The sequence below is a fragment of the Leuresthes tenuis genome, unplaced genomic scaffold (assembly GCF_036924035.1).
Source record: "Leuresthes tenuis unplaced genomic scaffold, fLeuTen1.0.hap1 SCAF_19, whole genome shotgun sequence".
Taxonomy (NCBI): Eukaryota; Metazoa; Chordata; class Actinopteri; order Atheriniformes; family Atherinopsidae; genus Leuresthes; species Leuresthes tenuis.
Window position 1 is genome coordinate 30784966 of NW_027325373.1, and position 15964 is coordinate 30800929.

The 15964-nt window shown below is 42.0% G+C and overlaps 1 protein-coding gene across 2 annotated transcripts in view; it reads right to left on the bottom strand.

The window, feature by feature from the left end:
- The window catches only part of prrc1 (proline-rich coiled-coil 1), a 150948-nt gene extending 135338 nt beyond the window's left edge, over positions 1–15610 (bottom strand). The window contains exons 1-9 of one of the 2 annotated variants that reach the window (XM_072372600.1): positions 15532–15610; positions 13691–13823; positions 13075–13464; positions 9725–9870; positions 9232–9334; positions 8989–9152; positions 6867–6970; positions 6463–6565; positions 5835–6088 (exon numbers count right to left, since the gene is read on the bottom strand). In XM_072372600.1, the coding sequence (XP_072228701.1) occupies positions 5879–6088; positions 6463–6565; positions 6867–6970; positions 8989–9152; positions 9232–9334; positions 9725–9870; positions 13075–13464; positions 13691–13784 (1314 nt within the window). In that variant the 5' untranslated portion in view covers positions 13785–13823; positions 15532–15610 and the 3' untranslated portion in view covers positions 5835–5878. Of the gene's footprint in view, positions 1–4596; positions 6089–6462; positions 6566–6866; positions 6971–8988; positions 9153–9231; positions 9335–9724; positions 9871–13074; positions 13465–13690; positions 13824–15531 lie in introns of those variants that run through there. The other variant, XM_072372599.1, reaches the window with a different exon arrangement.
- Between the last annotated feature and the right edge of the window lie 354 nt (positions 15611–15964).

A 15964-nucleotide genomic window follows, 5' to 3' on the forward strand; every position in this document is an offset into this window, starting at 1 on the left:
TTTAATTGTCTCAGTTTCTCCTGTTCCCCGTCTCCAGTGTTTCCCTTATCCTTGGTTTTCCCAGGCTAGCTTTACCTAACCCACACATCCTTCGATCAGACCGCCGGTTGAAAACTGGAGCACTTTTTGTCTTTCAAACTGCCTGAAGTCAGCCCTTCAGTCCTCCTGTCAACTCCCATCAGACAATTCAGTTCCTCAAACAGATTTATCTTTGGTCCCCCTGAATACCATGAACATGGCACTGTCTTCAGTAAAGACAGGGCTTTATCACTTCCTCCTCACCACCCTTATGACTGCATTATATCTTCTACCTAGAGCACCCCTGCCGTATAGCAGGCTCTATAACTTGTCCCGTCCTAAGCGTGAGGCTATGGAGCACTGTATTTGGGAGTCTCTAGCAGCAGGAGGCCATCTTCATCACCTGTGGGAGCTGGATTCTTCTTTGTGCAGAAAAAAGATAAAAGCCTGAAATCCTACATTGACTACTGGGGTCTTAACCAGATCACGAATAATAAGCACCCTTTACATCTCATTTTCTTCTGCTTTTGAACCCATCCAGGGGGAGACTATCTTTACCAAGCTCAATCTCCGCAATGCCTACCACTTGGTCTGTATTCATGAGGGGGGCGAATGGAAGATGACATTCAACACACCCCTAGGTCACTTTGAGTACTTGCTCTTGCCTTTCGGCCTCACAAATGCTCCTGCAATCTTTCAAGCCCTCATTAATGACATTCTGAGAGATTATCTGAATCTGTTTGTCTTTGTCTATCTAGACGAAAGTTTCCCACAGAACACAGACAACATGTCCGGTTGGTGCTACAAAAACCCCTGGAGAACCACCTCTACATCAAGGCCAAGAAATGTTAGTTCCACGCATCCTCCGTAGCCTTCCTCGGTTATATCTTCCAGGTTGGGCAGGTCAAGACGGATCCAGACAAGGTTAAGGCTGTGGCAGACTGGCCGACACGTCAAACCATAAGCAACGCCAAAGGTTTCTTGGTTTTGCAAACTTTTATCGCAGATTCATCCGCAACTCTAGCATCATCACATCTCCACTAACCATTCAACTTCATACCACGGTAATTCGTCAAATTCCTGTGCTTCCTTTTTGAAAAAATCTCCTTAGTATTGCTTACCATGCCTCCACTGCGGACTCAGGACCTCTGCACCGCTGCTATTTATTATTAGCTAATTATGTGTGGATAATCGACATACATGCAATCTTATGCCTAGTTTGTGCTTCTGTGTCACGTCAAAGGCGTAGGACCGTAGTGGAGCAGCTGTATTTGCAGTTGGAGCTCATCAATATTAAAGAACAAATGCTTAAATTGCAAATGTTGAAACGCAGGCGACAGAGAAGACGTTTGCGTAGGTGGTCTGTACGACCACTAAAGCAGTCGAGGCTGAACGGGTGAATTTACAACACTGGTTCACCCACTGAGGGACCTGGATGAACAAAAGCACTTTCGATACTTTCAGATGTCGTCCGATTTGACGAGCTTCTTCGCCGTGTACAGCCATTAAGACCAGAAAAAACAACTGCCGGAAATTATGTTCTGAGCGGACCAATCACAGCCCTTGCGGTCCGCGTCAACGCGACACATAATTAGGATTTTTTTTGGAGGTGTGCGTCAGGCTACGGCGTCGGGTTCACGTGACGCAGAAGCATAAACTAGGCTTTAGTCAACAGAGGCAGAGGTCTATCAAAGATTAAATCACCACAACTCACGGAATTTTCAACTGATTTTCAAGCTGTTTGGTTTAAATTTCAGATATTTATTTGTGATACAACATAGATTGATTTGTGTGTGTGTGTATATATATATATATATTTTTTATTTATTTATATCATACATACATTAGAAATTATGAGCTTTTTTGCCGTGTACAGCCATTAAGACCAGAAAAAGTAACTGCCAGAAATTACGTTCTGAGCTGGCCAATCACAGCCCTTGTGGTCCGCATCCACGCGACACGTAGTTAGGATTTTTTGGAGGTGTGCGTCAGGCTACGTAGTCGACTACATGACGCAGAAGCATAAACTAAGCTATACTCTACTTTGATTTACACTTTTTTCTACATTTATATTTCTCTTTCATATGCTTAGTTAGTTTTATTTTTAGTTGTATTATTATTATATTATATTCCTTTTCATGTTCTTTAAATGGGTGCAGCTGTAACAAAAGAATTTTCCCCATGGGATTAATAAAGTATTCTGACTCTAATTCTGATACTTTGCCAAAATGTAAGGTACTTAATAGAAAGGACGTCTTTTTTAATAAGCCTATAATCTAAATCTGAATCTAAAAAAAGAGCACATAACTTGTTAGAAGATGTGGCCTACTCATCATCTCACCAGCTTAACTGTGAAAGAGGGCGTCATGCAGCTTCATTCAGCGCAGCACCCGACATCTCTGGGATAATTCTGTTGATTCTGATGCAAATCACCAACACTGACTTATATTATGTAACACGATTAGTATAAATCAGATTTAGAGGAAAGCGCAAATTACTGGACTGAACTAATAAACATTCTTATCAGTTGAGTGATTCAAACCTTTGACTCTGAGCAAAAAATCCTGCTTTTCATTGTAACCGCTTTATGCATTAATTTGATGAGCTTCTCATAATGGAATATAAAATCTGCTGCCAGTTATGACTTTAACGGAGGCTAAATGCCATGCCTCGATAGACTAACATGCAGCAGGATGCAGCTTCAGTGTTTGCTTAGTGACACAAGACCTTACTAAACACCAGCAGCTGATGTGAAATCTGCACAAATGGATCCATGCTTGGCATGATGATTAGGAGAGTGAAGCCCAACCGACTCCTGTATGACTTTAACCAGAGGCATAATCGATGTCTACAGAAACCTTTTGTGTTTTTCCATCAGTGTATGGATTCTGTTATACTTGATGAGGCACTATTTATCTCTTTTTACACTTCCATAGTGTTTTAAAGTTTGTGAGCCCCTGAAGATTTTCTATTCATGGAGAGGTAAAACTAAAACAGAATCAAAAGTATGTGGACTTCAACAATTAACTATTTGTTTAAAAGTGAAATTTATGTCAGGTGTTTTCAGTCAATGGGTGGATTAGATGAAAGTGGGTATCCTGTTTCATTCAAATAAAAAGGTTCTTTCAATGTCTTAGCTCCGCAATACAAAAGTGGAAATGTATGCTGGCATCAAGATTTCTGTGGACCTCAGGAGGAGTTGAAGATGTTCATCAGACTGAAACATGTTACAGTAGTATGTCTAAACTCTGAACTCCACCAATTTATGGCAGACAGACTGTGTACAGTTGACAAGTGGAAACTGTTACCCTCTCCAGGAGGGGTCAACGAGCAAAGATCCCTCTGAGAGCAAAGTGTGTACCGTAATTGTCTGTTAACAAGTCACAAAAGAACAGAATGAAAGGTCTCCATTGAACTGGTTAGTATTTATAATTTAACCAGAACACCACCAAATTACAATGGTGTGCAAGTCTGCAGTGTTCTAAGAGAACATTGATTTCTCTCTATGGTTAGAGATCACATAGACATGTACAAAGAGCAGACTGGTACTTGATTAGATCAACAGCTGCTGAGGCAGGTTGAATTCTCTGGGCTTGCACAGCATGTTCAAGAGCTGTTCAGCCTCTGTGATGACTATGTTCATGTTAGTTTGCAGGGATGACTGCCCACTGACATTTTCTCTGCTTATACAGATAGTTTACAGAAAATGAAGCAGACAGAGAGAAGTAAACTATAAGAATGTGTCTTGTCCTCAGGTAAGATGAATCATTCCTGAATAGACTAACCTTCCTTTTAATTGAATACCACAATACTTCCTTCATCAAGTCCCAAACTTACGCTGAAGATAAAGACATGAGATAATAACAACTAGTCCCCCCAACAAGGTTTACATGGAGTTTCAATGCCCCATCCACATTTAAAACAGTGCAGTAGCCCATATACTCGCAGAACATCCTATTAAACAAGACAACCCCTCTGTGACCAGTGGGAACCATGGGATGAAATAAAATCCCTTGATTTCATATCAAACAAGTGAGAAGTTAATCAGGACTTGAGTGGACACTGTATAAGGATCGAGGGGCCACCTGTACTATCATCATGTATCGTGTTTTTGTTATCAGAAATAATCCTCTGAAGACCCAGAGAATAAGCTTTTCTGTTCATCAGCATCCACAGGATCTGTGATCCCTCACTCTGGAAAAAAGAGAGGTGCATCAGTTGGTTGACATGACTTTCCCTGTTAAATGCCTCGTACTTATCTGGTGCTCTTCTACTCCACTCAGTGTTTTTACTGCAAGCCACATTCACCCATTCACATTCACTCATACTCTGCATCCTACAATTTTACAGGTTACACAGTATGTTTTCCTCTATCACGCACATTCATACACTGATTGATGCATCGTTAGACAACTTTGGGTTCAGTGTCTTTACCAAGGACACTTAGACGTGGTATAGGGAAGCAGGAGTTGAACCAACAACGTTCAGATTGGCAGAGAGCTCCAGCTGCCCCATGCCTGTGTGGGAGGCATCTGTATGTGGAGAGAAGCGGCGGAGCATTGATCCATGATAAAACAGTTATTTGTTTAAAAAGGCACATTTATTCAAATCAAATGTTATTTAAACCCATTAGCCAGGAAGAAACTGTTAAATCTCTTGATTAAGTAATTTCCTTCTAATTACTGTCACCTGCTACAGGTCATTCATGGGTTTGAACAGACTTCAACTACACAGGTGCATGTATTCAGTAAGATGAACAAGAAAGAGTAAATTAGATACCTGGAATAAAAACTTTATCTCAAACATTTCTTGACACTGCAACTGTGTCCCAGTTGTAGACCTTATGTTCATTCTGATGGGACTGTATGCATGAAAAAGCAAAGCACTGGAAGAGACACATGCAGACTACAAGATGACCACGGACAAGACCCCATTAAGACATAGTTGTAAAAACAACAATGACAGAAAGCAGTCTTCAAGTGGGTCTAACCCCAACCCATCATACAACCCAGATCAAAACACGTTTACATGCCGTTTTTATATGAATTACCACACAGCAAATTAATTCTATCAAGCAGATGCATATGAACACAGCTGTAACGAATAGTGAGAAGATGGATTTGTGTGTTAATGGACTCAGCTGCTCATTTTAGGCTTAGAGGCCCTTTGCAAACCAGCATGGCAGAAGGAAAGAAAAAAAGTGGACAGCAAATTTATCTGTCAAGCCACAGCTCATAAAGTCTGGGAAGACAACTAACCTGGAATTCAAACAAAAATCTGGCAGTAATATCAGGATACAGGAATCGTTTACTGAGAATACAAAGAGTACACTAGTTTTTTTCTTTTTTACACCAATTGTCAACACTGAACTGAAGTTTGTAGTGCACAAAGTAGCAGCTACAGTTGCCGAAGCTGCAGGTAACCCACGTAAGCCCCACATTACATTCAGTCCAATTACATCAGGTAGATCCTTGTTGTTTTTCCATATCTCAGCTTTTTGTAAGTGCTGACAACTGGAATATGGAGTACAGCTGGGACACAGTATCTACGGTTACATCTGAATTCATAAAAAAAAAATTAAAAGTATCACAATGACTTATTAATACCAATATAAGTAATGAGTAAGAAGGATGAAGACATGGTCCTTATTGTTCAGGACTTCTTTAAAACATGGGATGGCTACACGGTTGATATGATTTGCAGTAGTCTTCCAATAAAACCCACTGGAATGTCACATGAACATAAAATATTGAAAGAAATGTGCATTTTTTGCCGTGAAAGGCCAGACAGAGGGTAGATGGAGAGATACACAGAACATCACTTGTTCCCAACATGTGAGAGAAAAGTGAACCATTCCGCCTCATATAGTCCTGGGAGGCAGCTGCTGCTTGTACATTCCAGCTAGAGCTTTGGCTGCACTCTGGATCATCTGGTGTTGGGTCATTCCTGTCACGGCCTGGTGCCAGTCTGTTCTGTTGATGTTGGGCAAGTTGCGCTCCAGAACCTCACCCACTGTAACAACCAAGCCAGACCAGCGCAGACTGTAGTCAGGAGGGGTCAGCGACTGAGCCTACATGGGGTCACAAACAGGTGGGATGACATCCATGCGAGTGACATCATAGAGTAGTTCTAAGGCTGAGGCCGATGCTGAGGGGCTTCAGGATAAGGGGTTTCAGAAAATAAACTGACGAAAGTTTAAGATATTTTCAGTTTGCTTACTAAACTGAAATGCATCTCAGTTAATTACTCACTGGAGACCAAATGTCAGTGTAGATGTGTCAGTTATGATACAATTATTGTACTGATACTTTTTAAAATCACAGGAACTTTTTCAGGGTGAATTGTACTTTCCCTTGAAAATAAAAGTTATATTCTTGTAAAATCATTTAACCTAATGATATCATATTGTAAGGTGAATATGCAGGATCTGGTTTTCATCTGTACCTGCTGGATGTGAGCTAGTGCCAGAGGGGTTGCCTGAGTGAAGACCTCGATGTGAATGCTGTGGCCTGGGTCCTCCAAGATTAAACAGCCAATGTCAAACCACCTGAAGACAGCAGGAGCGTTCAGAAAAGTCACAGCTTTCATAAGTTAATGTATCAAAATGATGGCAAGCAAGTCTGGGCTTCAGTACAGATTGAACAGATTGTCCATGAAAATATAACTTGGAAAATATGTATTAAAGTATTTTTGTTTTTGCAGCTCTAGTTTAAAACTGTTTGCAGGAGCCTTAAATCCAGCTCTTGTCTCCAGGAAATCAGTGGAAGTCAGTGTAATGACTGTAGTGACTGAACTAAGAGGGAAACAGCTTAGATTCTGTGTGTGTCACTCTGAGCTTTCGGTCTTACTTGTCAGGAAAAAGCTCAGCTATGAAGTTTTCCAAAGACACCACTGGTTGCTTCTCATGGATCACACCGGCTCGACGCAGACTGTCAATACGCTCCTGAGCTCCCTGTGTGCGCACACACACGGACACACACACACACACACACAGTCAGCTGATGCCAGACTTAAATGGACTTCACTGTTCTTAATAACTTAACTACAGACTTTAGCATATTTCTGGTTGAAAAGAGTGAAGGATTAAGAGGATGACCTGACCTGTGATAAGAGCGCCCATCAAACATTCAACAGAAAAGTAGATTACCTCACTATAAAGGTCCCCAAATTTTCAGATAACCAAGCTGTGGGATTACACTCACACCTCCTTATGTTTAGTTTATGCTCGCTGTCGTGCAGCAAACATTGACATCACAATAGCTGGCGTTCCGGGTGCTCTGATGCCATCCTGGCATGTGCTGTGTAAGGGGTGTACTTGAAAAACAGGGGGAGCTGCAGGGAAGAGTTTGGGACCAGGTTCATCTCGATAGGCATCTGTTAGACCGGTGTTTTTCCATTCCGGTCCTCATGACCCACCACCCTGCATGTTTTCCATGTTTCCCTCCTCCACCACACCTGACTCAAAGTCTTGTACGACCTCTTCTGTGGTGATGAGGAGTCACCGTCTCACTAGCAAAACGTAATGTTTACCAGGGGCTCACACCAAAAGCATTGTGAGCGACCACAGCCCACAGCCGAACAACCCGCCGCTTCTGCTTCTTCTGCTGCCGGAAGCGGCCAAAGGGGCGGGGCTTATATGTATAGCAAATAGCAGACATATATAATAATCCATCCATACATCGGTTCCCTCTTTCACCATGGATCGTACTCTGGACAGCCAAACAGTGTGGAGTCATAGAGCTCTGGGAAACCAGAGACAGCAATTATCAGCTTCTCCTCCCCGATTTTCCTGGCGCTCTGCTGTTTTCCGCCCTTTTCCGCCTTCGGAATCCAGATCGGCCCCAATTGGCTGTCGTCGCATCACTGCTCATTTGTATAAAGTTGAGCCTTTCTTAACTTTTGAAGCTCATGACGCTCACAACGCCGGCCGCTCATCGACGCCAGCTTACATTGAAAATTAATGGCAGCTGGCCGCTCACGCCGCTTTTGGTGTGAGGCCCCGGTTAGGAAGAAAACGGCAACGTTTCTAGCTGCCTGAAGCCCCATTATGAATGGTTATACCAGTGTGTTGATATCACAGTTCACTCACACAATGACTAATCCAGTTAGCATAAATGCAGCTTTGTGGTGGCTTCCTGATAGTTACAGAATCGTTGGAATCGGTTACAATGCCAACTCCCAAGGAAAGCCAGCTGCATTTTAAAGGACCTCATACACTCTGGACATCTTCTGTTCTGCCCTCTACCTTCTGGGAAGAGATACAGATATTTTAAATCTAACGTTCAAGACAGGACAGATGTGCCATTGTTGTACGACTGTGTCATGTGTGGAAGTGCAGAGGCAGTGTGGGGGATTGAAGTTGATCTGCCTCTGAGCTAGCATGGGCGGTACAGAACAGAGGTCAAATAGTCTGTGCAGCGTAAGGGCAAATCAGCATCATGGAACACACCGCTCTAACCAACAATGGTGTCATCATACAGCTGATTCCTCTACACTTGGGTGTAAACACACACACACTAATGTGGTGCTGAGCCTCATCAGTCTGGCCTGTGTGAAGGACTAAAGAGGAACAGTGTTTTGAGCATTGATATGTTGCAACTGATACATGAGAGGAGCTAAAAACTAATAAGCCAGTCATATGTTAAACTCCACCTCCCCTCTCCAACAACAGAACGTGGCAGCCTTTAACCCCTCCCCCGAGCGATCAGAACAACTCTCTTTCATTTGCATGATATCGCCTCTTAATTCTGCACTATTACATGGACCAACCTATAAACTGGACCACAGTCAACATTGAAAACCATGAAGTGGTGCTTTGAGCAGAGCTTTCTCTTCAGATTTTATGCTACACAGGATTTTTGAGCTAAACATTTGGTTTCAAAACAACCTGATGATAGATTATTCTGGAAAGCTCTGCCACTGTAGATCATCCCTTTCGGTTATTTGGTAAAGAAAGCATACAGTACAGACCTTGACACCTGCTGCATAGCCCAGTGGCTGGGGGGCGATGTTGGACTGACCCGGCTCTCCAGTGACCATAGCCATCCCAAAAACCTCCTGGAAGGCGTCTCTGACTGCCTCCACATTCATCTCCTTATCTGAAGCTACCACAATATCAATGTCCCCACCAGACCCTACACAGAAGTGAGAATGTTTGCAAGTTTAGCCACCTCTTTGCATTTAGGGGGGGATGGAGGGAGGAGGCTCACTTACTGATGTATGGAGCCATGCCAGGGTCCAGTGTAGTGATCATGGACTCCACCGAGTGTTTGGTTTTATCAAGGACTGTCTTCACCACAGGGTTACCTGCTACTCCCTGAGGACACACACATGCACACACACACACACACAACAATAAGCATGTGCTGAGCAGGAGAACTTCACTTGTCAGTGTGCATCTATACCAAGCCTCAACAGATTCACACTTGTTGTTCAATCATACTCCATCGCAAAATGAGTTTATTCGATTAAACCTCAGTGGATGAATGCTGCTTCACGCGCGTCATAAATGTATCAAACTGACCACAATAAATACAATATGATCAGAGCTACTGCAGTACTATTCTAAGACATTATTCTACTCTAGAAAATCTTACTGTGTTAATGTAAATGTTAGAAAATGTTACTAGTGTATCACGTTTTTTACATTTTTTTATTAAATAAACCTTAAAGTTTAATGAACCTCATTAGACTGACATGCTATTACCTTGAAAAAGCCCCAGATGCCTCCCCCAGTGTTGGCATCTCCAGACACTCGAGGATCCTCCTGCTCCTCTGGGAAAGTGATTGGAGATCCAGCATCTATTCCTCCCATCATGACCGGCTGCTGAACCATGGTGTTAGACACCATTCCTGGAAAAAATAAACTTACTTCTTATTTCACTTATTTACTATATATATCTATATCTATGTAAGTGTATATTAACACAGCTGAATTCCCCATAAAGCTACTCTCATTCACACATTTTTCTGTTTCTTTTGTCAGAAACTGGGACTAAAATCTAATTAAGACTACTTGTCGGCTCACTTAAAGCACGTCAAGGACTGTCGCTCTGCTCTAATAAAATCCTGATTTTATACCCACAGCCTCATATGACAGAATCACCGTTAAAGTAGCTTAAAGACAGCGTCTGAGCAGTGAACTCAGCTGTTCTTACATGCACCATCATCTCTCACAGAGGAGGTTAGAAGCAGCAGTGTGTCTTGAATGTTTTCCCACAGTCCACAGCTTCAGACAGACTTTTTTAGATAATAACTTGACTCTACTGCTGTGCATGATGTATACTATTACAAGAGCAGTAATCCAGTCAGATGGCCCAGTTGAGCTAAAACTGTAGTTTGATTTAACTGTGCACGTTACCTTTCGGGTAGATCTACATTCAACTTCTCCATAAAATGGTAAAGTCTAGTAAAAAAATAGTTGTAGCTCAACTTTGTGATCATTTACATATGATACTGATGTATCATCAAGTAGAGCAGCTTTAGAAGTATCTTTATAACCTGATTTGTATTTAGACAGCTTCTGCCCAGTTGATCTTTCTGAGCTAACAACAGCAATGGTCTCTTCTAAACCATCAACTTGTATTTTAGACCCAATCCCAACCAGACTGTTCAAGGAGGTTTTCCCCTTAATTGACACTTCCATATTGGATTTGATCAGTCGGTCTTTGTTGATAGGATATGTACCTCAGACTTTTAAGGTTGCTGTAATTAAACCGTTACTTAAAAAACCTACTCTTGATTCAGAAGTGTTGGCTAATTATCGACCTATATCCAATCTCCCTTTTTTGTCTAAAGTTCTTGAAAAAATAGTTGCAGTTCAACTTTGTGATCATTTACATAGAAATAATCTGTTTGAAGAGTTTCAGTCAGGATTCAGAGTGCATCATAGCACAGAAACAGCACTGGTGAAAGTTACCAATGATCTCCTCTTAGCCTCTGATAGCGGACTTGTTTCTGTGCTTGTCCTGTTGGATCTCAGTGCTGCATTTGATACGATCGATCACAGCATTCTGTTACAGAGACTTGAACATGTTATTGGGATTAAAGGAACTGCATTAGGCTGGTTTAAGTCATATTTATCTGATAGATTCCAGTTTGTTCTTGTTAAGAATCTTCCTCACACACCAGAGTAAGTCATGGAGTTCCTCAGGGTTCTGTGCTTGGACCGATTCTTTTCACTTTATACATGCTTCCATTAGATAATATTATTTGACAGCATGGCATAAATTTCCATTGTTATGCTGATGATACTGTTAGAAAATTCACACACAGACAACAGCTTGAAACCAAGAAATCACTCAAAGGCCTCAGTATTTTACCTGCAAGGGGAGAACAACACAAACCTCTCTGCAGATTCACAAGAGTTCTCCAGCCAGTGGTTGCCTCCCTTTACCTTTTATTTGGTATCATATCCCATTCACAGATACAATCTTCTACTATATTTCATGTGCTGAGACCTGGGATATATCATGAGTATGTAATCATCGACTTATTTGGGCAGTGTAAAGATAACATTCCTTTTTAATACACCGTTCTCTTTGTCTCTCCTCTCTTCCTTGTGAGAAATGATATATAATGGCCTCTCTGGCCTCGACATTTATGCAGTGATTAAATGCTTTTCAGACAGATACTCAGCTGTACTTATCTATGAAACCAGATGAAACCAATAGGTTGGTCAGACTACAAGCCTGTCTTAAAGACATAAAGACCTGGATGACTCAGAACTGTCTGCTTCTAAATTCAGACAAAACTGAAGTTGGACAAAACTCTTTGGACCTGAGAGCTTCAGGGAGAAATTGTCTAGTTATATAGTTACTCTAGATGGTATTTCCTTGGCTTCTAGTTCTACAGTGAGGAACCTTGGAGTTATTTTTGACCAGAATTCATAATTTGACAGCACATATAAAACTGGTTTCTAGGACTGCCTTCTTTCACCTTCGTAATATTGCTAAAATCAGGAACATCCTGTCTCAGGGTGATGCAGAGAAACTAGTTCATGCATTTGTTACTTCAAGATTGGACTACTGTAATTCCTTATTATTGGGCTGTCCCACATATTCTCTGAAAAGCCTCCAGCTGATCCAAAATGCTGCAGCCAGAGTTCTGATGAGAACTAACAGCAGAGATCATGTTTCTCCAGTTTTAGCTTCTCTTCATTGGCTCCCTGTTAAATTCAGAATAGAATTTAAGATTCTTCTCCTCACATATAAAGCTCTAAATGACCGAGCTCCATCATATCTTAAAGATCTCATTGTAAATTATTTTCCTAACAGAGCACTTCGCTCCCAAACTGCAGGTTTACTTGTTGTTCCCAGAGTTTCTAAAAGTAGAATGGGAGGCAGAGCCTTCAGTTATCAGGCCCCTCTCTTGTGGAATAAGCTGCCAGTAAATGTCCGGGAAGCAGACACCCTTTCCACTTTTAAGATTAGGCTTAAAACTTTCCTTTTTGATAAAGCTTATTGTTAGAGATGGCTCCGGTGATCCTGAAACATCCCATAGTTAAGCTGCTATAGGCTTAGACTGCTGGGGGACCTCATCTGTCACACCTTTCCTCACTTTGCTCTCTTTTTCCCCTGTTTAATTTCTCAAATGATTTTATGTACATGTGACATTATTGTGGTTATTAACTTGTGTTTCCCTGTTCCAACAGGTATCCTTTGAATGGTGTTATGGTGTTTTTCCCCCCTCTTTTCCCTCTTTTCTGTCTTCTCAAACCCCAGCTGGTCGAGGCGGATGGCCACCCTTCCTGAGTCTGGTTCTGAACTAGTTCATGCATTTGTTACTTCAAGATTGGACTACTGTAATTCCACATTATCTGGGATCATTAGGTTTTTATGCCACAATTGCATGTTCTACACCTTGCATGTCTCTCTTTCTCTCCATAGTTTTCTGCTGAAATCTCTGACTCCTGCTCTGAAGTTGTTCCTGTAATAATCAACACTCTATTATGTAAATGTGACTTATTGATTAATGAAGTACTACCACAAAACAATCAGCTGTGGAACCACATGGAGATGTGTAAACATTGTGTTACAGGTGAAGTGTGGCTCTGACCTGGCATGGCAGAAGGGCTGGAAAATGTAGGCATCAGTGGTGTCTGTGGTGTTCGACCGGCGTGACCCCGAGTTATGTCATATCCAGCACTCATAGAGAAGCTGGATACAGGTGGGCCTGTGGGAGGGGCTGGCATGCCAGGTGCTGGAGGTGGGCTAATGGTGGAGGCAAAAGAGGGGGAGGAGGAGGTGGAGGGAGGGAAGGGAGAACTGCTGGTGAAAGGTGAGACAAGTGTCGCAGCAGGGGGCAACTGGGAGGGAAGGGTAGAGGGTGTGACCCCTGAGGTGCTGAGAACAGAAGGAGGAAGAGCAGAGGAGAAAGCGGTAGAGCCTGTTGATGAACCGATGGAGATGGAGCTGCTGCCTGGGAGAGACAGAGGACTAGACAGACCTGAAACAAAAACCAAGTCACACCTCAGATACCCAGGTTTCATCATTAGGATGGCACCATGCCCATTTCTGAAGTCACTTTAAGTTTGACATGGATCATCAAACTACAGTTTGTCTTTATAATATAAGACATTATAAGAAATGACTGTTTAAAAGTGGAGTAGGCTAAATAAAAATCAGTGTACCTGAGGTTCTCACACAGAGACACTTCAAAGATCAAGTCTTACCAATGGTGACCGGTGGGCATCTGACCGCAGCAGCTACTGACAGGGGTGTAGGGCTGGCAGGGGGGGTCGTCTCAATCCCACTTTCTTCCATCATCTTCTCAGCTCTGTAGTTAAACTCTAGCCGAGAATATGGCTGCAATAAAACATTGTGATGAAACAGACTGGGATCAGCTGGCAGCACCTCTGCTCACTTCCTTCATATAAACCCAGCAAGTATGGGAGCCTTCAGAGAATGAATGCTGGGAAACACTTGAGATTCCCTGAGCCAACTAAAATCATGAAGGGGATTAGGCCTGGACTATATGCCACATATTAAAATCAGGTGATATTAAAAGCTATTACCTCATGCAGAAACTCAGCCAACAGCTCAGTTTTACCTATCAGTGTGTTCATGTCACCTGATGTGAATGTTAATTCTATTCATTGCGTGCAGTATTTACAACATAACATTTACATTAACATGGTATTAAAATCTGTTTCACTATCAGCATTTAGTCTTTTTTTTTTTTTTTTAAAAAACAAAACAAGAAGAGATGAGCAGGTTTCTTCTGATTTCAAGTTATTCGATCATTTTGAGGACTTTCAATCTATCTGATAATGCAGCACAACAACTGGTGCGAGTACCGGGGACATGTCAACGACGAAGACGAGATGTTTCTCACTGCTGGTAGATGTAGTCCACCACAATGACTCTTTGCCTCCAAAGGTAGGCTAATGAAATGCTGACTGGTTTATGCATTTTGAAACAAACACGAAAGCATTCATCCTTAAAATGTGGTTGGAATTTAATTCACTGCATTTGATTGGCTTATTATTGTATCACAATGAATTAGACTGTACTTGGCTTGAATTTGACTGTATCTTTGAAGTGCCTTAAGAAGATATTCGTTGTAATTTGACCGCGACAAAAATATACATGATTGAAGTTAATTAAAAGACACTAGCAAACAATATGGACCCAGTCGTCTTCACCAATACCCAGCTCCTTTCTTCTCAAAATGATGACCGGTAGTGATTCAAAACAGTTGATCATTTCTAACTAGCTCATCCATAGATGGTTGCCACAGCAGGAACGTTAGTTACGGTCATAAATGTGCTCAGGCACATTAATAAATAGCATCATTCCATTTCCTAAGTCGGTTACTGGACAGAGAAAATTTCCCTCTGGAATACTGAAACCCCGACTGTTCAGGAAACACTGCTCACTTCACCGTCTAGTTTCTAGCGATTTCTAGAAATTCAGGTAACCTTAACCGGCAGTGCAAAAATGATGAGAAGGGAACACCTGAAGCACAGTAAATCTTCTTAAACTTGACCAAAATCTGCTAACTTGTTCCAACAGCTGTACTTAACGACGTTATAACATCTTTGTCCTTAAAACACAACTGGAGGGAGCAGGTGTCCGCGGAGGCCCGCTTAGTCCCGTCTACAAACGCAGCTCCATTTCCGACTTCTCACCATCATATGCGGACAAATAGTTGTCAGTTAACAGACATCTTCCCTAATCTAAATGTTTCACTTGCATACAGAGTCACAAGTTAACTCGCACCACACCCGACCGTATCCCTACACGATCGCTTTCGTGTGAAACAAAAATTAACTTGTTTCTGATTTACACTTTCTTTGGATACATCTTATCATGGTCATTACTTTGTCTGCAAGCAATGCATTTTCAAAGTGTTGCTGGGAGATGCAGTTTACATCGAAGCTGATGCACGTGTGACTTTTAAATAAAAAAGGAACGTGACAGAATGGAGGAAAAGTGACGTTTGTCCACCTCTTCCGACAGTGAGGGTAAAGAACGGGTTGGAATAATCCACAACAAGTAGTTTCGCTCTCACCTGCTAGCTGAACTTGCTCTGTTCACCCATGAAGAATGGACCACCGACCACTTGTGATGACGTCATATGTTGCCACGTCTGCTCGCTCGTGACTCCTCCCATTACCGGGTGCCATAGATATACACGTAGATGCCGCCTCTGACGCATTGGATCGATAGTCAACGCGGCCGCCATCTTGAGACGGGGGAAGCCGTGTCTGCTTCCTGCATTAGTCAACCGAGCCAGAGGTCTATCAACGATTAAAATCACCACAACTCACTGAATTTTCAACCGATTTTCAAGCCATTAGGTTTAATATAAATTTCAGTCATATTTGTGATACAACATAGATTCGTTTTTTTACAATTGCAGACTACCGTTCAGTCGTCTGCAGCTGTCACTTTAAACCAGACTTTGACAGGACTGGACAGTCAACTCGTTTAAAGGAAGGAGT